The sequence below is a fragment of the Papaver somniferum genome, chromosome 4, assembly GCF_003573695.1.
Source record: "Papaver somniferum cultivar HN1 chromosome 4, ASM357369v1, whole genome shotgun sequence".
NCBI classification, from domain to species: domain Eukaryota; kingdom Viridiplantae; phylum Streptophyta; class Magnoliopsida; order Ranunculales; family Papaveraceae; genus Papaver; species Papaver somniferum.
Window position 1 is genome coordinate 52,792,504 of NC_039361.1, and position 20,838 is coordinate 52,813,341.

A 20,838-nucleotide genomic window follows, 5' to 3' on the forward strand; every position below is an offset into this window, starting at 1 on the left:
TTAGTATTACTTGTGTGTGGACTGTGGACACATCAAATCAAATCAATCAAACAAGATGATAATCAAAGACCAACCCAAACATCATCTTGTTTGATTTGATTGATTTGATTTGACGAGCAAAGACCAACCCAAACATCACCAACTCGTTTCTTCGAACTATTAACGTGCCATAAGCCCAACTGATAAAAACCGGAAAGGGCTTCCCTAGACTGAGCCTGAAGCTTAACCGGTTCTGAAGTTGTCAGTATATAACTTTATGAGCAAACGCATTCCATATCTTGGTTTTCTTTGGAAAAAACAATGCACACAAACGTTCCTAATCGCTTCTGGCTGTTGCAAACTAGGTCCTTCCAAGCACAACGCAGCAGAAATCCAAACCCAAAGAGAAATAAGTTATTATCATTGACTAGAGAAGATGAGGTAGTTAAACAAAATAATATTGCAATTAGTAAACACATGAGGAATGGGCAACTCGAATCAGCTCATCGTATATTCAATAACATGCCACATCGAACATGTGTTACTTGGAATTCAATGATATCTGGTTACTTACAGAATGACAAATTTGATCTTGCTCGTCGTTTGTTTGATAATATGCCTACCAGAGATCTTGTTTCATGGAATGTAATGCTTAGTGGATATGTTCGAAATCGGAAACTAAGTTTAGCTCGATTATTGTTCGATGAAATGCCTAACAAAGATGTTGTTTCCTGGAATACGATGTTATCTGGGTACGCCCAGAATGGGTGTGTGAACGAAGCTAGAGAGATTTTTGATGAAATGCCGGAGAAGAATGATATATCGTGGAATGGTGTACTTGCTGCTTATATACAGAATGGAAGAATTGAGAGTGCTTATAAGCTTTTTGAATCGAAATCAGATTGGGAGATTGTTTCTTGGAATTCGATGATGGCGGGGTTCTTAAGAAGGAAAAGATTAGTTGATGCAAGGTGTCTTTTTGACAGAATGGCAGAGAGAGATTTAGTGTCTTGGAATACAATGATATCAGGTTATGCTCAAAATGGGGGACTATTGGAAGCTCAAAAGCTTTTTGAAGAGGCTCCAGTTAAGGACGTGTTTACTTGGACTGCAATGGTGTCTGGGTATGTACAGAATGGGATGCTAACGGAAGCCAGGACCGTTTTTGATGAAATGCCTGAAAAGAATTCTGTTTCATGGAATGCAATGATTGTTGGGTACTCGCAATGTGGAAAGATGGACATGGCAAGGGAATTGTTTGAGGCAATGCCTTGCAGGAATATTAGTTCTTGGAATACGATGATTACTGGTTATGCTCAGAATGGGGAGATTGATCGAGCTCGAAGTGTGTTTAATAACATGCCTAGTCGTGACTCGATCTCCTGGGCTGCCATTATTGCTGGATATGCTCATACTGGAAATAGTCAAGAGGCTCTGAATCTTTTTATAGAAATGATGAGAGATGGAGAAAGAATGAATAGATCTACATTTACTTGTGCATTGAGTACGTGTGCTGATGTTGCAGCTTTGGAGCTTGGGAATCAAATACATGGGCGGCTTGTTAAGGCGGGATATGAGTTGGGTTGTTATGTGGGAAATGCACTTCTTGCGATGTATTGCAAGTGTGGGAGCATAGAAGAAGCTCATGATGTATTTGAGGCTATGGCAGAGAAAGACGTGGTTTCTTGGAACACAATGATTGTAGGTTATGCTAGGCATGGATTTGGAAAGCAGGCACTGGAAGTCTTTGAGTCGATGAAGTTGAAGGGTATAAAACCAGACGACGTCACCATGGTAATTTTATGCTTATGTTTGTCACATTATACGCCAGCACTGGATATTTTCCTTTTAGCTATCTACTTAAGTGATCAAATTCTTATTTGAATTTAAGTCTGTTGAACAAAACCCACCATCCTATGGGTACCACTTGGATAGTCTCACCCATCAGCCTAGTGAACATTTTAGATCCCCATTACTGGAGTGGTGGGATTTTATTCGACCTTGTTGAACATGAGTCACTAAAACCAGTATCCTGACATCAGTCAATAATCTTGCCTATTGATCGGTGTCTTTAGGGTTTTAACCTCTTAGAGAACTTGAGTTAACTAAAAGATACTGGGATGATTTTTGTACTATTAGATCCCGTAGGCCTGTGTTTTGTAGTTGTCAACCTACAGCATCAATATCTCACCAGCTCATGCTATCACTTTCTTACTTATGCAGGTTGGTGTTTTATCTGCTTGTAGTCATGCTGGCTTAGTAAGTAAAGGTACAGATTACTTTCATTCAATGGATAAGGAATATGGCATTAAGGCAAAACCAAACCACTACACTTGCATGATTGATCTATTAGGACGAGCAGGACGACTAGAAGACGCTGAGTCTCTCATGAGAAATATGCCCTTTGAGCCAGATGCAGCAACATGGGGTGCCTTGCTAGGTGCAAGTAGGACTCATGGTAATACAAAATTAGGTGAAGAGGCTGCTTGGAAATGTTTAGAGATGGAACCAGAAAATTCTGGTATGTATGTTCTTCTCTCGAACTTGTATGCATCTTCAGGCAGATGGAGCGATGTTCAAAAAATGAGAGTCATTATGAGGGACAAGGGTGTAAACAAAGTTCCTGGGTATAGTTGGATGGAGGTGCAGAATAAGATCCATATATTCTCTGCTGGGGATTCAGTGCATCCCGAGAAGGATAGAATTTATGCTTTCTTGGAGGAGCTGGATTTGCTTGTAAAGAAGGAAGGATTTGTTTCTGTGACGAAGATGGTTTTACATGATGTCGAAGAGGAAGAGAAGGAGCACATGCTTAGATATCATAGTGAAAAGTTAGCTGTAGCATTTGGTATATTGAGTGTACCTCCAGGAAGACCAATTAGAGTGATAAAAAATCTAAGAGTTTGCGAAGATTGTCACAAGGCAATAAAACTTATATCGAAGGTAACAGGAAGGTTAATTATATTAAGAGATTCTAACCGTTTTCATCACTTCAGTAATGGTTCATGCTCTTGTGGGGATTATTGGTAAAGTAAAGAACTGCGGAAACAGGGATAATTGTTTTGACTTAATTCTATTACCATGCAAGTTTATTTCACTTGTTTTCATAACGGGTGGGTTTATTGGAGTTCGTTTTAGAAATACACAACCTCAATTGATTAGCCATATAGAAGGTGCAAGAAACTTTACTGCTGCTCTCTTGGTTGGGAACTGTTGAGGTATTGGATTGCCGACTAACTAAAGCAAGAAATATATTATGCCGTATCAGATCGACGGGGTTTAGTTGACACCAAATAAGCAAGGACAATAGATACAAAGAAGTTTAAAAAGAATCATGCCCTACAATCTGGAAATAGAAAGCGTAAGATACCATACCAGGTAAAATCTTTTTATTTACGAGCAATATATTTTTGTTCATCATGTCATGGAGTTATTGATATTTATTTTTTTCATAACTTGAAGTTACACATCTCCATGAGCACATTTGAGTTTCGATGCTAAAACTCCTATTTCACGGCCAAACAATCCATTCTCCAAAACCCAATCTTCTATCATTGCCTGGGAACTCAATGCTTGATCAGTAGGAACAAGATGACCAGCTCCTGAAACAACAACTTCAGTTAAACTTCCTCATTTCTGTATATAACCAGCAACCTCTCCGTTCACTTTCCAAACCTTTCTTTCTGCCATAAGAAACTTCTCCAACCCTTCCCATCTCAGTTCCTTTATCCAAGCCTCTGTTGATACCACTCCATCTCTAAAATCAAATTGCCCTTGGTATAATAAAACCTTGCTTTTCTTCACTAGTTCTTCAACCATATATTTCGCACTCTTCATCACGTCCTCATGCAAAGCTTTCCCTACAGTATCACTACATTCTTCAAATTTTGTGGATTTGTCAACACCCAAAGCTTTCTTTATCTCTTCATTCTCTAAGAATTTGGTAACCATCTCAGTTTCATAAGGCTTTTTCCTTCTCAAATCATATAGAGTACCCAGTCCCGTCATATTTTCCAACCTACGTAGAACCTGATTACGTGCATCGGTAGCCTGCGCCCATTTCTGTTCCTGGGTCAGTTTGACTGCCTCTGCTTGAAGTACCTCAAGTTGAGTCCTTTGCTTCTCATTGATCAAACCCGAGAAATATGCTGTATCAGCATGTGTAGCTACTTGAGTAACCGGATGCGTCAACCCATTCCCAATTGCAACTCCTCTTAAATTCACTTGTTGTGATACCAGTGAATGAAAATTATGTTGCAAAATATAGTACCCAATGGAAGGAACACACTTACCTGCATAGCTCTCTCCTGTTATGTAAATGGGTCGAGCGTTCCACGACTTCTCTAGCGAGATAAAAGATCTAAGAGCAATAAAAAGGTGTTTAGCAACAGTTCCTTGATCTATTGGGATCTCCACAGATGAAGAAGCTATACTAAAACCAGCTCCAATAGGATTATCAATGAAAACTACTCCGAATTTACCAGGCACCAGGATTTGACTTAAGAATTAAGCTTTCATTTGATTTAGAATCAGAACTTACACGCCAGGGACCGAGCTTGAAGAAGTTACCAATCATAGACGAGCAACCTGGACCACCTTGAAGCCATACCAAAATGGGTGTTTGAGAAAGAGAAGAACTGGGATGTTGAGCTTCATAGAAAGCAAAGAAAATTGCAGAACCAGAAGTTGAATTAATCGGAAAATAACCTGATTTGGTTGGAAGGGCTTGTTTTGGGAAGAGAGAGTAAGAGTTTAAAGGAAGAATTAGAAGGAGAAAACTGAGGAAGAAGATGGAAGCTGAGACCATTGCAGAGTTCACTATGCTGCAGTTGTTGAAAGTTTGTGTTTTGAGTATTTGTTTTGTTAGTTTCTTTGGTTTTAAATTTCTAATCCATCAAAGTGGGGCTTTGTAAAAAGTACTATAAAGATTAGGTTGTGAGTAATTGGAATAAGACAAGTGTGGGGACTGAAGAAACACTGGAAGTCTTATTCAGTGTTTCTATGTAGAGCTTTTGGCTCCATAGGAAGACTCTCTAGCCTCGACTTTACTCAGAGATTCCTTCAAGTGCATTTACACTTTACAGTAATACATTTATCTCTTTGCTTGTACCAAACATAAATTCATCTCTCAACTTCTGCATCAATACATTATGAAAGAATATGTTTTATAATTGAAAATTGGACAAAAGAATCTACACTTCAGATTATTCCTTTTTGTTTACCATCTCATTTTATGTGAATTGTAATAATACAACTGATAAATAACAAATACATTTCCTGCAGCAAAAATTATGCAGCCAGCATCCTCCTACTACAAGAAACCTAATTCAGTTTTCTTTTGAAATTCAATATTCAGAGAGGTGATTGACATCGATACACACATGTTAGCGGAGAAAATATAGGATGAGAAGAATTGTAGTTATCTGCTGACCTCCTGGTATAATCAGGAACCTAGTTGAGAAATCTTCTGGGATAAATCATCAACCTCATTCTGTTCATCAATTGGTTCTCCCTGTAAGAAAAACAGTCAAATGGTAAGATTGTCATTTCCACTCGCTGAGAACTTCTGAAGGAAGATAGATAATAAGTAAGACCACTTGTTTACCGTTAAATTCTTTTTCCCATTCACAACGACACATTGGGAAGCACTGATGCTCTCACTCTTCATAAGGCTGCGTGTAGCACTATTTGCTTTTGTTGGGCTCTGAAGGGTTTTATGAACAACAGAAGCTGCACTCCGATTTTCAATATCATCGTGTTGATCGGCAGACTCTTCCTTAGGTTGGCAGACCCTCTCCCTGGAAGGAGGAAACACACAAGTAAATATCATGTATAACAACAATAAACAATGAAGAGGGCAGATCTCTACGGTCACCACTTCCCGTGAAAATAATGCGCAAAGGAAAAGCTGAATTTCTTTTAGCACAATCTCATCCAATGATCCAAACAAAGGAAAATATTGTTCTCAACCTTTAACCCCGCCAAAGTATACGAACGCTTCACATTTAACACTCATGAACCATCATCTGATGGAGTTATTTGTGAGTCCACAACTTGACTAAACCTCCAAAAAAGCAGCCCATGGAAAATGCCAAAGGAGCCCTTTAGGTTGTTCTGTAGACCCGTTTCTTTCAATAAAATGAAGAGGCAATGTACTGTTTCGACTATCAACATTGTCAACACATGTTCAGTATAAACAATTACCTAGGTAAAGACGCGTGCTGTCTTTGAAGTGGGGGAGTGCTTCTCTCACCGCTTTTACCGTAATGCTCCTCCAGATGAGCAAACTGTCGCTTGAATCGATCGACTCCACTATGTTTGGCATAAAGTGAGCAAATGGTTAGTTATGAACTTATGATAATTACTCCTCTTCAGATAAAACCTTTATTATAAACTACGAAATTTGATAACAACCCGACTAATGGCTATAATGACTGAAGCATAAATAGTAGATTTGATCAGAAATTGGAAGTGAACATGCAAAAACCTCAGTATATGTACCTAAAGATGTAGCATTAAAATGCTCATGTTTTTCTGTTATACTTAGAACTGGTTTACCTAGAACCACAAAGAGCAGTGTGCAAATCAACAAGTTACATCTAGGAAACAAGCTAGGATGTTCTAATTATGCGACAATTGTCTGAGCAACTCAGCAACTGTACTACGAACCAGGATGATCACAATCATGAGATGACTAATATTCACCAATAGACAAAGAAAGAAATAATTGCACTACAAAACCCATCTTCAGAAAAAATGTCTGACAAAGGAGGATAATAAACTAAGTTGATCAGAGAATCTAATCATATGGCAAACCTTGGGTACAGGAAGCTAGTTTGATCTGCACCATTCAGGTATTCCTGAAGCATTTGGGGATGATACTCCAATATCTGTTCATTTTTAAGAAATAGTCATATTACAAAACCATTCTTATTAAATTAAAGATGAAAATATTTAATATCAAGCTGTTTGGGTACCTCTCTGTAAATTAATTCTCGTACATCTTCCTTTGACAATTTCCTCCTTTCAAACTCAAACTCAAATTTTGAGATGGGTTGCGTTGATGGTTCACGGTCCACATTTGCCAAACCATGAAAATATGGATCAGCTAATGCCTGTGATTACAAGCAAGAGTAAAAAAAAAACATATAAATAATTTGGATGATACTTTTTTTTCATTTAAGGAATCAACTTTGCTATACATATTGAAATAAATCGGTTATAAAATCTGACTTCTTCAGCAGATGGACGGTCTTTGGGATCAAAGGCAAGCAGTCGTTCAAGAAGATTGAGAGCCAAAGGATCCACTTTAGGGAACTTCTGCGTGAAAGGAACTGGAGGTTTCTTCCACATCCCACTTAAATATCTTCTAGCCTTTTCATTTCGAATCTGCAGACATGGCGATAAATTAGCATGAAATGAGAATAAAGTTCAAAATGAATCAGTAGATTGAAAGAACTTTTGTGCATTGACATTCTCTTTTCATGAAAGAAAGGAAAGCAAAAAAGGCAATAGATCGAAGATGACACTAACCCGTGCAACGGATTCAGTGGAAGGTGTACCAAGCAAATCAGTCATGAGATCCAATTGATGCACCACATTCTTCCCAGGAAACAATGGCTTGCCTGTAAGCAGTTCTGCAAATATGCACCCTATGCTCCAGATATCGATTGCGGGAGTGTACTACAAAATAAAAGAAGTTAGATACTGCACAGTGGACTCCTATGACATTCAATCTATATATTTAATAACAGACCCAAAACATGTTACTCTGCATACACCAAAGCCATTGGATTAAGCTAAGAAAACAGGAGAATGTAGAAACAAGGGAAAAGAAGCATTAGTTAAACTATAGAAGATTCGAGAAAAAGACAGGTAAGCTTACTTTGGAGAAAAAAGAGCCGCAAAGTTCAGGAGCCCGATACCATCTCGTTGCCACATAATCCTTAAAAAAAAGAAAAAAAAATCAAATATGAGGTTCATGCGCAAATTGAGTACTTACTGGAATATCTGTTTGAGATCTTTAAAACACAGACTAGGGCATTCACGAAATCTATTCAGATCAAAAGCTGTTAAGAAAATACAGACACAGGTATATAGCATGAGTAGAGCAACCTACAGTCCAGAAAATAGCTGATGGGGCATCATTAAATGATACACGAGCAAGGCCAAAGTCACAAATCTTCAGTTTGCAGTCCGCATTAGCAAGAATGTTTTTTGGCTTTAAATCCCGATGGAACACATTGGCTGTAAGAATTTGAAAACAATTGTTAAAGAGTATGTAGGCGCACAAAATCGAACTTCCTAAGGTGAAGTAGCAGACTGACCTGAATGTATATATTTTAAAGAACGAAGAAGTTGATACAAGAAAAACTGGTAATGTTCAGGAGTAAGATCATCATTTGCCTTAATTACTTGGTGAAGATCTGATTCCATCAACTCAAATACGACATATATATCTTTAAATTCTCTCCTAGATGGAGGAAGCATAATGTGTTTAATCTCTACAACATCCGGATGGCGTAGCAGCCTAAGGAGTTTAATTTCTCTCAGAATACGTGTAGCATCAGAGACATGCTCAAAAACATCATTAATCTTCTTAATTGCTACCTTCTCCCCAGTATGTGTGTCAACAGCAGATGCAACAACACCATAACTTCCTTTGCCAATAACCTCTAGAATTTGGTACCGACTTGCCTCACCATACTCGGTGAAAAATTCCGTCTCGCCCATATTCTGAGAAAAGCCAAACATTTGCAAAAACTTCCCCAATAAATAAACAGGTTTTATTTCTTAAAAGATTTACAAACAAAAATAATCATAATTGTAAAGACAAGTCAACATTCATAAATTGGTCGATATCAACCCCAATGAAGAAAGAAACACAGATAGATACCATTATTTTCCTGCCATTTTAGCAATCCCAATTTATAAGCTCAATGGGTTTCATGCCAAAGCTCACACGGCACACAATTGATTGTCTATCGTTAACTACGTGATATCTTTAACATTCTCATTATATCATTCTCTCATATTTCACTTATATCCCATAGTGCAATATGCCAACAATTTTGTGAAATTTTCATAAGGATTTAGAAATGAAGAAATCCTGAATTACCAGAGTATGTAAATTTGCATAAATGTGAAAGGATCTATAGAAATCAATCAATTTAATTTCTGTAGCAATTTCAACTACCATAATCACAAATTATTGGTCAATAACAACAAATTTAAACTTTATCTAAACGATAAAAATAAATAACAATCCAATCTTTCCAAATAAAACAAAACCTAATAGTACCTGCAACATAAAATATCATTCAAAGTACACAAACAATTCACAAAATTTGGATCTAAAAACAATCTTTCAATCATAATAAGTACTGAAAATAATAACCAACCTCTTTGAATCAGAAAAATACCAAGTTTCTTCTTCTTCTTCTGATTGTTTCCTTGATTCAGATAAAAATAAAAACAATCTCTTTAAAATCCACTACTACTAGTTGTTGTTTTTGTGACTAGAATGTTGAAGAAATGAGAAAAAGAGCGATAATGAAGATGATGAAGGTGATTAAGAATAATGAATGAAATGATATCCACAAATGTTTCTTCACCCATCTATCAGCTTAGTCTGACCCCTACTTTCCCTCACAACTCAACACACACCTCCTCATTTTTCTTTCAAAATCCACAAGGATGGATGAAGGGTCCGAACGATACCTGTGCTTGGTTTCGGGGACTGTGTCTTCTTCTTCTTCTCTTGGTTACCCAACCAAAAAAAACAATAATGCTACTAGTAGAAGTTCCCACGTCGCACGCTGCTTCAGAGACTCCCTTTTTAATCAGAATGTTTGGCGCGGCACGTTCAGGCCTGTCGCTTATCTGATGTAAATATGGAAATCTTTTACTTGCCTAAGTTAAACCGCATTTGTTTCAGAAAGAATGATATTTTTATTCCAAACCATTGCCTTTAGGGTGTCCAAAAAAAAAAAAAAAAGTTATGTACAAAAAGTGAAACAGGACAGTGTGACACCAAACATTGCCAAACTCGAGCAAACTGGTCGGCGGTCGGCACCACCCCCTGACGTAGACGCATTTGTTTCTCTTATACTAGCATCCCAGGCCACCAAAACTTGAAACAGACCGGATCTTAAAAGCCAAAACCAACATAGATAAGTAATACACTTGGCAGCAGGAATGACCGGAAATGTACAAGAAAAGATCAGCAGGTGACGGATGGTGATAAGTTTCTAACCGGTGGTGGGGGATCATATGATGGGGTATTTCTGAGAAATGGGAAGTGCTAAAAATTTGACATTTTTTCTTCTACTTTTTTCGTGGTTGACGAACAACACACCTGTTATGCACGTTAATGAGGTTTGCGTCACACATCTAATATTCAAAAGTCAATTATTCAGGGCTATTTAATGTATGTACAGATGTGTATCACCACCTGAGTTGATGTCATTTTATTTTTTCTTGTATGGACAAATCACCTGAAAAAAGTCATACATACACTACTAGACTTCTTCTTTTCTTCATTTTTTGTGGAACTAAATTTGGTATCACAGTTGGCGTGATTGGCAGTTGTGTTTGCGTGTTTCTTGCATTTATTAAGACTGAAACCTCAATAGAAAGTGTCACATGGTGGGGTTTTATATGCCTACACTGCAGCACAAAATTGAATTCAATTTTATGCACCCTTTAAAGATTGTTCTACTGATCCCTCTACCAAGCGTGTTCTTAAAAATCCTCCCGTGTGTTCACGGTGTGCACATAATCGGAAACCAGAGTAACTCATTTTGCTTGGGATCTCACCTGCCCAAAACCAAATGCTAACATTCAAAATACATCTTCTCATCATCAGGCTGGAAAGATCATTCAGTCCCACATTTTAATTGAGCAATGAAGGTGAACTCCATTTGGTCAATAAGATGATATGTACAAAACTTCAATATCTAAAGAACAAGCCGAGGCCTAGGTACGGAGCCATATGGGAAGTCTCTTGCCTTCCTCACCAAACAGAAGGTAGAAGAATTGGCAGACAAGCGGAATTCCCGAGATACAAACTCAGCAGTCCCTTAGGGCTGATTTTCTCCGACTGACTTACAGTTGGGTTTCTTAGGCCATTAAATAGCATCTAATACACTAGCATTCATCAATTTTAAGAATAATTTACCCCAACAAATGCTACGTTAGGCTACTAATCCATCTGCCTCTTGGCACATCTTTGCATAGACCTGATGAATTATCTTCTTAAAGATGATATGTGGTGTGCTTCAGTCTGCGAAGCCTTCCTTTATATGGTTCGTGTGGCCTTGGTCGAAGTTGACGTTTCGACTGTTGCTGCAGCAAGGTGACCACTTCTTTTCGTCTTTTGTCGGGAAAAGCCACTTCTTTTGGTCTTTTGTCAGGAGAAACCTCTCCTGCCAATCCACCTTCAGTAGAATCATCAGCACATAGTCTTATGCTCTCACTTTTCTCTTCTGGTTCAGTTTTACTTTGCTTATGTGTTCTAGTCATGCTTCCTCTATGATTAAGCTGCTGTTCTGTCTGTACATGCCCAACCTCGATTACAACATCTAGATTAAAATCGATATTTGGGTTTTGCTGCTCTAACATTCCTTGTTGATGTAATTGTTCAGTGTCACCTTCCTCGGTGACATCCATCCAAGGAGGCTGGTTTTCCATTCGAGGACCTTCCATTGCAGAAGTCGAACTATTATCATTACCCAAAACTATTAAACCATCTTCATCACCATAAAACATTTGTATGCTCTCACTCATATGTGCCAGTTCCGTTTCACATTTATCTTTCACCTCTGTCAGCATGTGCTCAATCTCAGTTCCAACAGCTAGATTAACATCAGTGTTTCGGTTCTGTTGCTCTATCATACCCTGTTGGTGTATTTGTTCAGTGTCATCTTCCTCAGAGAGAGCCATCCATGGAGGCTGGCACTCTAATGGTAAAACTTCAATCACAGAAGCGAAACTATTACCACTACCCACGAAAATCAAACCATCTTCATCACCAAATAATGTTTGCGTGCTTCCACTCATCTCAGCCTGTTTAGTTTCAAATTTCTCATTAATCTCTGCCTGCAGGTGCGCAACCTCAGTTCCAACAGCTAGATTAACATCGATATTTCGATGATGCTGCTCTATTATTCCCTGTTGGTGTATTTGTTCAGTGTTACCTGTGTCCGATATAATCATCCAGGGAGGCTGGTATTCCGTCGGCAGAGCTTCAATCACAGATGTCGGACTATTACCAGTACCCAATACTATCAAACCCAGCATGTGTGCAACCTCAGTTTCAATACCTAGATTAGCATCGATGTCCCGATGCTGCTGCCTTATTATTCCCACTTGGTGTATTTGTTCAATATCATCTTCCTTAGCAAGAGCCATCTCTGGAGGCTGGTTTTCCATCATCGGGGCTTCATTCTCAGAACCATCACCATAAAAAGTTTGTATCATCTCTGCAAGTTCAGTTTCACATTTCTCACTCTTCTCTGCCTGCACGTACCCAACCTCGGTTCCAACAGCTAGAATAGCATCAATATTCTGATGCTGCTGCTCTATTATTGCCAGTTGATGTGTTTGTTCAGCATCGCCTTCCTTAGCGACAGCCATCATAGGCTGGTTTTCCATTGCTGGAGCATCAATCGCATCAATCGCAGAAGTCAGAGTATCACCTTCACCCAAGACTATCAAACCATCTTCGTCACCATAAAAAATCGGGATGCTCTCGCTCATCTCTGACTGTTCAGCTTCACATTTCTTAGATGGTACTCCTTGAGGCTCAGACGATTGGTGCAATGGTCCCACTTCAATTCCAACCACTGTAATATTCTCAGCAATTGGAGTATGCTGCATCACAGTTGCTTGTTTTATAGGTTCCTTGCGAGGTCTTCCTCTTCCTCGACGTTTAGACTGTCGTTGCTCTGAGGACCCCCCTTCATTTTCAACCACTGTACAACTATCACTTGTATGATTACGCTGCTCTTCTGTTTCTTGTTCTACCTGCATCCCAAGTGGTCTTCCTCGCCATGGTTCCTGCAAGAATTCTGGTTCAATTTCAACCACTGGTTTAGAATCAGCATTCTGGTGATGTTGCTCTACAATTTCCTGCTGGTGTGCATGTACCAAACCATCTTCGTCATCATAAGAAATCGAGATGCTCTTGCTCATCTCTGACTGTTCAGCTTCACATTTGTTAGATGGTACTCCTTGAGGCTCGGACAATTGGTCCAATGGTCCCACCTCGATTCCAACCACGGCATTATTCTCAACAATCGGAGTATGGTTCTTCACAATTTCTTGTTTTCCAGGTTCCTTACGAGGTCTTCCTCTGCCTCGACGTTTAGAATGTTGTTGCTGTGAGGACCCCTCTTCATTTTCAACAACTGTATAATAAGCACTTGTACGATTACGCTGCTCTTCTGTTTCTTGTTCTACCTGCATCCCAAGTAGTCTTCCTAGACCCGGTTCCTGCAAGAATTCTGGTTCAATTTCAACCACTGGTTTAGAATCAGCAGTCTGGTGCTGTTGCTCTACATTTTCCTGTTGGTGTGCATGTATCTTACGTGGTCTTCCTCGGCCCTTGGATTGTCGCTGCTGCAAGAGTTCCTGTTGGTGCTGCAAGGGTTCCTCTACAACTTCCTTTTCGTGCTGTTGCTCTACTGTTTCCTGGTGGAGTGCATGTATCTTCCGTGGCCTCCCTCGACCTTTCCTTTTTCCTGTTTCCGGTACCGGCTTAGCACAAGCAGATTGGTGATATTGCTCTATAGTTTCCTGCTGGTTTGCATGTATCCGACTTGGCCTTCCTCCATCCATTAACTGTTGCTGCTGTGATGGATTTGCTTCAAGTCCAACCACTATATTAGCACAATCAATCAAGGCCCGCTGATGGTGCACTGGCTGACGCTGCAATGGATTTGCTCCGACTGCAAACAATATATTACTGTAATCGCCTCGCTGATGCTTCTCTCCTTCTCTACCCAATTCCATCAAGTCCTCATTGTTATCGCGACATAACTGTAACGAATCAGTTTGTACTACAGAATTTTCCTGGGACAAATTCCCAAGGTCACCAGAATCCACCAAACTATCACCTTCCTCATCAGCCACGTATTTTCTACGAAGCCTACCCCGACTCCTCTTCTCCTCCTGCTCCGGCTGCTGCTGTTGTTCATGTTCCTTTTCCCGTTCCGGACTAGGTTTACAGTTAAGGTGTGGGATTGCATAACAAGCATTATAATAAGAATATAAGATCACACCAGAATCAACAAGCTTTTTGAGATAATGTTTAAGAAAATGAGAGTGAGCAAATGGTAATCCCTGAAAATTCATTTCAATGTATTTGGAAATATCATCCACATTTGAACCTCCCTCTTCATTCATTTCCTTAATTGCTTCCATCACCATCTAAAATTAAACATGAAATTCAAGTAAAACACACACACATACATATTATTGAGTAGTCAATACAAAATTACAGATAGAGTTCAATTAGAAAAGGAGAAAAATTAATGGCTAACCGTTGCATAAGGAGGATGAGTTGGCCTGATTCTTAAAGCAGGGAAAAACGAAGAGATATTATCTTCAATGAGTTTGATCTTCTGTGCTCTCAGTAAAGGAGACTCGGATGAATGTCTAGCCATGAACAATTTCATCACGGCGTCTTTCAGTATTTGCTCTCTAGGTGACAAATTAGAGGAAGGAGGAAGAAGAGGAATTTCTGATTCATGCAGATCTTCAGGCTTCATCTTTTTTGATCTCTATCTTTCTGTGGGATATTTGGGTTCTACAGTCTACTCTCAGACTCCAAAAAAAAAAAATTCCCTGAATTTCCTGTTTTTATCTTTCAAGACACCTCCACCGTTACGCTGTCGGAAAATCGGAAGGATATCAGGCCTTTTCAGCATCGGCCCACAGCTAGTTAATGCCAAAAACACGGAGATATCACACGTGGAGACTAGTACCTACCAGATGTGAACAAACAAGAAACTATCTACACGTGTTTAGTACCTTGAACCCACATTAGTGCAGTCCGTAGTACGTATTTACTCGAACGGGATTAGACACAACACTTGTATATCTGTTAAGCGATCAGGAGGATCATACGACTCATGTACCAGCTCAATTGGTTGATCCACAGGAATTCAGAGCTGCTACGGGGGTTAATATGGAGTCTGATAGTCCACTAGAATTTGTTAACCCTTGCAGTGGCCTTCGTATGAATCAACTCATTCTTATATGAAACTATTTCTACGAGCTTGATCAACTGCTCGACTATGCTATGGACATTTATAATTGATCAAGTTGTGGTTATTTATCCTAAAAAAATTAAATAAAAAAATACATGTAATAAATTTGATATTTGCCTGAGTCATGTCTCGTTATGTATGTCAATGACTAGTTTGAAGCATCACATTAACCGAACATTTCTTGGCAAGAAAAGAAAAAGGAAGAAAAGAAAATCTTCACTTTGGTCGCTTCTCTTGAGAACACTAGTAATTTTCTTGTTTTTGTCCTAAAGTAAAAGCTTAAACTTTGCCACAATGGTATAGGAAGTAGAAAGCTGTATTTTATTATAAACTTAATAGTTGCCGGTAAAACCCATAAAAGCACTTCATGCTGCTTTCGCTGTACCTGGTTTACTGGTTCTGTAGTTAAGCTCAAGCATTAGAACTTTAATGGGGAGGAATAATGCAATGTAATGAAAGTATGAACTTGGATGACAAGTTCCATCAAATTTTAGCTCAGATAGCACAATCAATCATTAAGTCAGCAAACCTTGTTCTATGCCACAGTTTCTGTCATCCATCTTTGTTTGCATAGAATACGCGTATGTTTCTACCGTCTAATAACTGAAACATTGTAAAGTCCAACATTCAGTTGAAACCAAAGCTCTAACCTAGATGGGACTATTTTAGTTTTTTTTTTTTGAAATTCTTACCTGACCATTCAATTCTTCTAAAGCTGTGCTTGCTGACTTTTCAGACATGAACTGCACAAACCCATACCCTTTTGATTTCCCACTTCGATGATCACCTATAACCTTAACTGATTGAGCAAATAACGTATATTCTTAAAAATGTATTCTCACTCATTTAATAGCTTCAGAAAATGCAGATTTTGGATCAAAATGGAATACCTTCAATGATTTCACCATGTTGCTCAAAAGCTTCCTTGAGTACAGGTTCGTTGGTGTCATGAGAAAGACCTGTCACGTTTAAGTTATATGACTTCACCGTACAAAGCTTATACACGTATGACATACCAACAAGTAATGGGGCAGTAAATAGCTTTTCATTTCACTCCACTGAGGTCCAAGGGTGCTTCCAAAGATGGAGCATTTCATGTTACAGAGGACACTTTTCTTTTTTCTCTTTTTGTTTTCATCTACAACAACTAAAATTATTGCAAATCAACTACATTCATATGATCATGTTCTCAAACATTCGTTCCATCTATTGTATCTTACTCAGGCAATGTTTAAACACTTATAAGTTATAAGGTCAATAGTGATTAAATCATCTCTCAAACTAATATTTCCTAAGATTCTAAGGACATATAGGTCATGGCTGAGAAGGTTAGCATTGTAATGTTCATGGGAATTGATGTTATAAAAACTTAAGAATGATTTTTGTGTTCAAAATGGTACACACTATATTTGAGAGAGAGAGAGTACCTCCAATGAATAATTTGCTACAAGCTTGTCTTGTTATCAACAATCTTGCAAGAGGGAATGCTTTCAAAGCAGTCGGAACACTCGAACACTGCATTTCTTATTCTGATTAACTAGCAGACATGCACGCACAATGAGCCTGGAAAAAGCTAAGAATAAATTTATACATCCCGACATCAATCTGTTTAAGCGTCAGACTCTACACAGTTCCGTACAACTTAGACAGATTTTGAAGCACTAAAACTCTATTTAAAACATAGTTATGTACAAGCATACGTTGATGTGCCCGTAAGTGTTGGAATTCATAGCTGTAAAACACGAGAGACCACCGAAGAAACTTCCCAAATATTCATCATTAGTACTTCCTAATTCCTAAGGTACACCTATGACCCATAAAATCACCTTCAAGGCCAGAACTATGGTTTGGAACATCATAACCAAAACAGCATCCTCTATTAAATTCTGATCACCAGTAGCATAAAAATGACTACCAAAAATAAAAAATGTCAAATGATGAATTCTTCGAGTTCAAACCCGTTAAACATGAGCAGCTTAAGCCAGTATCAAGCTTGCCTAAGACCCTAGGCACACTTTCTAGTTTTAAAGTGTTGACCTGCAGACAGCGTTTCAGTTTTTCCATTGTGTTTCTCCAACAGAAGTTCTGCATATTAAAAATGACGAACTACACTCAGGCAAGTTTGAATATCGAGCCTAAGCTACACCAGTTAGTAAACATGATAAACAGGACAACTTTCACATGGAAGCAACCGCAAGCTACACTCAATTTTGTAAGTTCCCGTGACAAATTATACTAGCCAAACACAAAAGAATAACATCTCTGGAATGGATGACACATAAAACCTTTTAATCCATCACTATAAACAAAGAAGACCCTCAAGCAAGACTTAACCAGGGATCTAATTTATCACTACCAGTCATTTTACCAAACAGATGATGCGCAAATGTTTAATCAGACAAGTGAATGTTATTATCCTATCTTCAAAACCTCACAAAACAAACAAAACCCGCAACCAATCTGTCTTTAATTCACAACAACATTTGATCAAACGGTACAGATAACGAGACACTGGGTCTGATTCCTATCAGGTTTCATCCTCTTATACAACATGGAAATAAAGGAATACCATTTCTTTTTGGAGATTGAATGTTTGAATATAGATATTAAGCATGGAAAAGAAGATGGGAGAGATCATACCTTCATTTGTTTTGCCATAGCTCCTTTTCGTTTTCAAGAAAAAAAAATGGATTCTATTGATTTGATTAGTTAGTGTAGTTGAAATTTTGAAGTTTTCATTTTGGTTGGATTGAATACATGGACTTGGGTTCACTAGAACTGTGATCGAAAGAAGATTGGTTTGGTACTTTGGTGTAGTTTCTAGTGAATGGGAGGTTATATCCAATTAACACTACTTCCACTTGTCAATTTCCATTTGACTTGGGGTTCCTTTCAGTTATCCGCCATTTTTTAAAACAACTCACACCGATAGCAATCCCTCTCTTATCTTCTACAAGATTGCTAACAGGGGTGCCATATTGCTTGGGGGTGTACAAACCCAAAGGCAATGGATGTTTTTGTTTTATGTGTATTTTGGTGGACCCCAAATAATTTGGTACCCCTATTAGCAACCTTGCTCTTTTGGACTTGTGTTTTGGGTGTAAACTAGAATGCAAGTGCTCCATTAAACGAATCATTATCAACCGACCCTAGTAATAACAAAATAATAACATGAGTGATACTTTGACCACTCTATTGACCTTGTGATTGACTTTTTAACAAAATAACGAACTTATCCAGCTTTCAATTCTCAGAACTTCTTGTGAGAATTTCTTAAAAGAAATTTGCCGGCTAGTGCAACAACTAACGAATTATTGTGTTTGTGTGCTTTTACCGTTGTTTCTGTATTAAAGTTATTTAGTTGTAAAAGCATTTTCCCTACTCGTATGCTTGAAGGTCATTGGATTCAAAAGATTGGTGGTGTACTTGGTACTCTCGTCTTTTCAGTTGCAGTACGCATTTTTCTTCTAGCGAATATTCTTAGTGGGAAAATCTAGAGTGTTAGAGCATTGCTCGGTCGAACTCGCATGCGTTGTTATCTCAAGCATGTTTGTCAATGTTAGTGATCAAAACTATACGTCTTGATTTCTAGCATATTTATAAATATCTCGGACTAGGACATAGATTGTGTAGTTGAGCCTTAGACTTCACGGCATTCATCATTTGAAGACGAAGAACTACTAAGGGGAGCTTGTGGAACTTCATCAACAAAAGGTATGTGGAGACTGAAACTCATCTACCACTTGGAAAGTCTATTTCTACTCTATCTCTTATATTGAGACATAAGTCGTGTTACGATATAGTTTTCTATTATACACATTTGAGATTTCGAGCTGAGTTTAACTCGCTTACATATTTCTCGGAATATGTGTTGGCAATCTTTCGCTTCGACCAAGTCCATCTTACATTCTTGACGAAAGTCAGAATATGATCATGTGAAAATTGCAGAGTAACATCTTACATGGTTTGTGTGATACAATCATTTGGTGTATGACTTGGAATGTTTCATTATGATAATTTCAATAAATTGAAAATCGCTTTGATGCTAACAGTAAGTGAAAACGACTATTGTCATCATTCTCTAAGAAAGTTTCAATAATTGAAACAAAGAGTTTAGAATCAAGTAACCATGTTTGGATATAAACACAGTGTGTTATCACATTTGTGTGTAAGTCCAAAACTGGGATCCCGAAGTATGCGTACTCGTAAGCGTACTGGCGGTTGCTGATGTCTGGGCATACTGGTGGAAGTTTCACGTCCATGAATTTCTGCTGGAGTTTGGAAGTGTGATTTGGTATGTGCACCCGTACGCGTACTGACGTAACCAAACTCGGTCCAGCTACTTAAGTATGCCTACCCATTTGCATACTTGAGAGGGTTACTTTCTAAAATCGATTGTGTACATGAACTTAAACATTTATATAATAAGGAATGCAAACTTTGCAAACCGTGGCTATGATGTTCATGAATTGATTCGAGCGAATCAAATCGATTTTGTTTTGATTGTGTTCTTGTATACTTCAATGGGAATATAGAAATTGAACGACTCTATAAGTAGTTTCATTTGAGTCATTTGAACTAGTTATGATTAAGATGAATAAGGTTGATATGAGATTAATCATATGGCTAACTTTTGTTAACTATTGTTGAGCCAACATGTTGTACAAGTTTCGGTACGGTTACATAAACCTAAATGAGGGTACATTTCATTTGTGTGTAACAATCTAAGTTCGATCTAAAGGTTGAAAGATATTAGCTTGGTTGAATCAGGTTTTTCATCTAACGGTGAATATTGAATGCTTTGTTACCAAGGTAACTTAGATTGCAAACCCTGATTTGAAAACTATATAAAGGAGAACTCTAGCAACTGAGAAACCTAATCCCCACACCTCTTGTGTGTTACTAGTTGCATAAGCTAGAGTCGATTCTCCTTTAACCTTAGGTTTCTATCGAGACCCTGTAGGTTAACGACTTCAAAAACTTCATTGGGATTGTGAAGCCAGACCCAACTATTCTCTTTGTAGTTGTGTGTTCTGAACTTGCCCGATTTCATCGTTTGAGTACTATCTTCTCTAAGATTTGCTCGAGATTAATTTCTCTGATAGGCAAGATAAAAAGTAATCACAAACATCTTCATCTCATCGTTTGTGATTCCGCAATATCTAGTTTCTCCATCATACGATTTAGATTATTGTGAGATGATTTATAATACTAGGTTGTTCTTCGTGAATATAAGACCGGTTTGTCAATTCCTGTTCACCTTGATTTATCAAAAGACGGAACAAAAACTCATTGGTATTTTTGTGGAGACAGATTTACCCATTCCAATAGACTTTTCTGTGTGAGACATATTTGTTTATCAAGTCTTCGACTTTAGGTCGTAGCAACTCTTAGTTGTGGGTGAAATCAGCTAAGGGAATCAAGTGCGTAGTATCCTGTTGGGATCAGAGACGTAAGGAGCACAACTGTACCTTGAATCAGTGTGAGATTGATTAGGGTTCAACTACAGTCCAGTCTGAAGTTCATTGGTAGTAGGCTAGTGTCTGTAGCGGCTTAATACAGTGTGGTGTTCAATCTGGACTAGATC

The 20,838-nt window shown here is 38.3% G+C and overlaps 3 protein-coding genes and 1 pseudogene across 11 annotated transcripts; 1 reads left to right on the forward strand and 3 right to left on the reverse strand.

The window, feature by feature from the left end:
- The first annotated feature begins 183 nt into the window (after nucleotides 1-183).
- LOC113275490 (pentatricopeptide repeat-containing protein At4g02750) lies at nucleotides 184-3,281 on the forward strand. The gene is made up of 2 exons (XM_026524998.1): nucleotides 184-1,773; nucleotides 2,203-3,281. Exons 1-2 carry the CDS (start codon nucleotides 301-303, stop codon nucleotides 3,007-3,009), a joined length of 2,280 nt encoding a protein of 759 aa, XP_026380783.1. The 5' UTR covers nucleotides 184-300; the 3' UTR covers nucleotides 3,010-3,281.
- A 65-nt stretch (nucleotides 3,282-3,346) lies between these two features.
- Nucleotides 3,347-4,786, reverse strand: LOC113272517 (annotated as a pseudogene).
- Nucleotides 4,787-5,127: 341 nt separating this feature from the next.
- LOC113275491 (mitogen-activated protein kinase 9-like) lies at nucleotides 5,128-9,893 on the reverse strand. 2 transcript variants are annotated; one of them, XM_026525000.1, is made up of 11 exons: nucleotides 9,381-9,893; nucleotides 8,307-8,715; nucleotides 8,099-8,226; nucleotides 7,865-7,924; nucleotides 7,513-7,662; nucleotides 7,213-7,368; nucleotides 6,957-7,094; nucleotides 6,796-6,869; nucleotides 6,184-6,291; nucleotides 5,585-5,777; nucleotides 5,128-5,491 (listed from the first exon to the last, which is right to left on the reverse strand). In XM_026525000.1, exons 2-11 carry the CDS (start codon nucleotides 8,710-8,712, stop codon nucleotides 5,423-5,425), a joined length of 1,482 nt encoding a protein of 493 aa, XP_026380785.1. In that variant the 5' UTR covers nucleotides 8,713-8,715; nucleotides 9,381-9,893; the 3' UTR covers nucleotides 5,128-5,422. The 2 variants fall into 2 exon arrangements, with proteins under 2 accessions (XP_026380785.1, XP_026380784.1); XM_026524999.1 differs by lacking the exon at nucleotides 9,381-9,893 and having other exon boundaries at nucleotides 8,307-8,733.
- Nucleotides 9,894-15,260: 5,367 nt separating this feature from the next.
- Nucleotides 15,261-18,141, reverse strand: LOC113275492 (glycine-rich RNA-binding protein 4, mitochondrial-like). Of its 8 annotated transcripts, none has more exons than XR_003323626.1 (6): nucleotides 17,892-18,141; nucleotides 16,679-16,766; nucleotides 16,142-16,210; nucleotides 15,949-16,050; nucleotides 15,781-15,854; nucleotides 15,261-15,650 (listed from the first exon to the last, which is right to left on the reverse strand). XR_003323626.1 is itself a non-coding variant. In XM_026525002.1 (6 exons), exons 1-5 carry the CDS (start codon nucleotides 17,907-17,909, stop codon nucleotides 15,804-15,806), a joined length of 333 nt encoding a protein of 110 aa, XP_026380787.1. In that variant the 5' UTR covers nucleotides 17,910-18,141; the 3' UTR covers nucleotides 15,261-15,650; nucleotides 15,781-15,803. The 8 variants fall into 8 exon arrangements, 7 of the variants coding, with proteins under 7 accessions (XP_026380787.1, XP_026380793.1, XP_026380790.1 ...); XM_026525002.1 differs by having other exon boundaries at nucleotides 15,944-16,050; XM_026525008.1 differs by having other exon boundaries at nucleotides 15,261-15,854; nucleotides 15,949-16,038.
- Nucleotides 18,142-20,838: the final 2,697 nt, after the last annotated feature.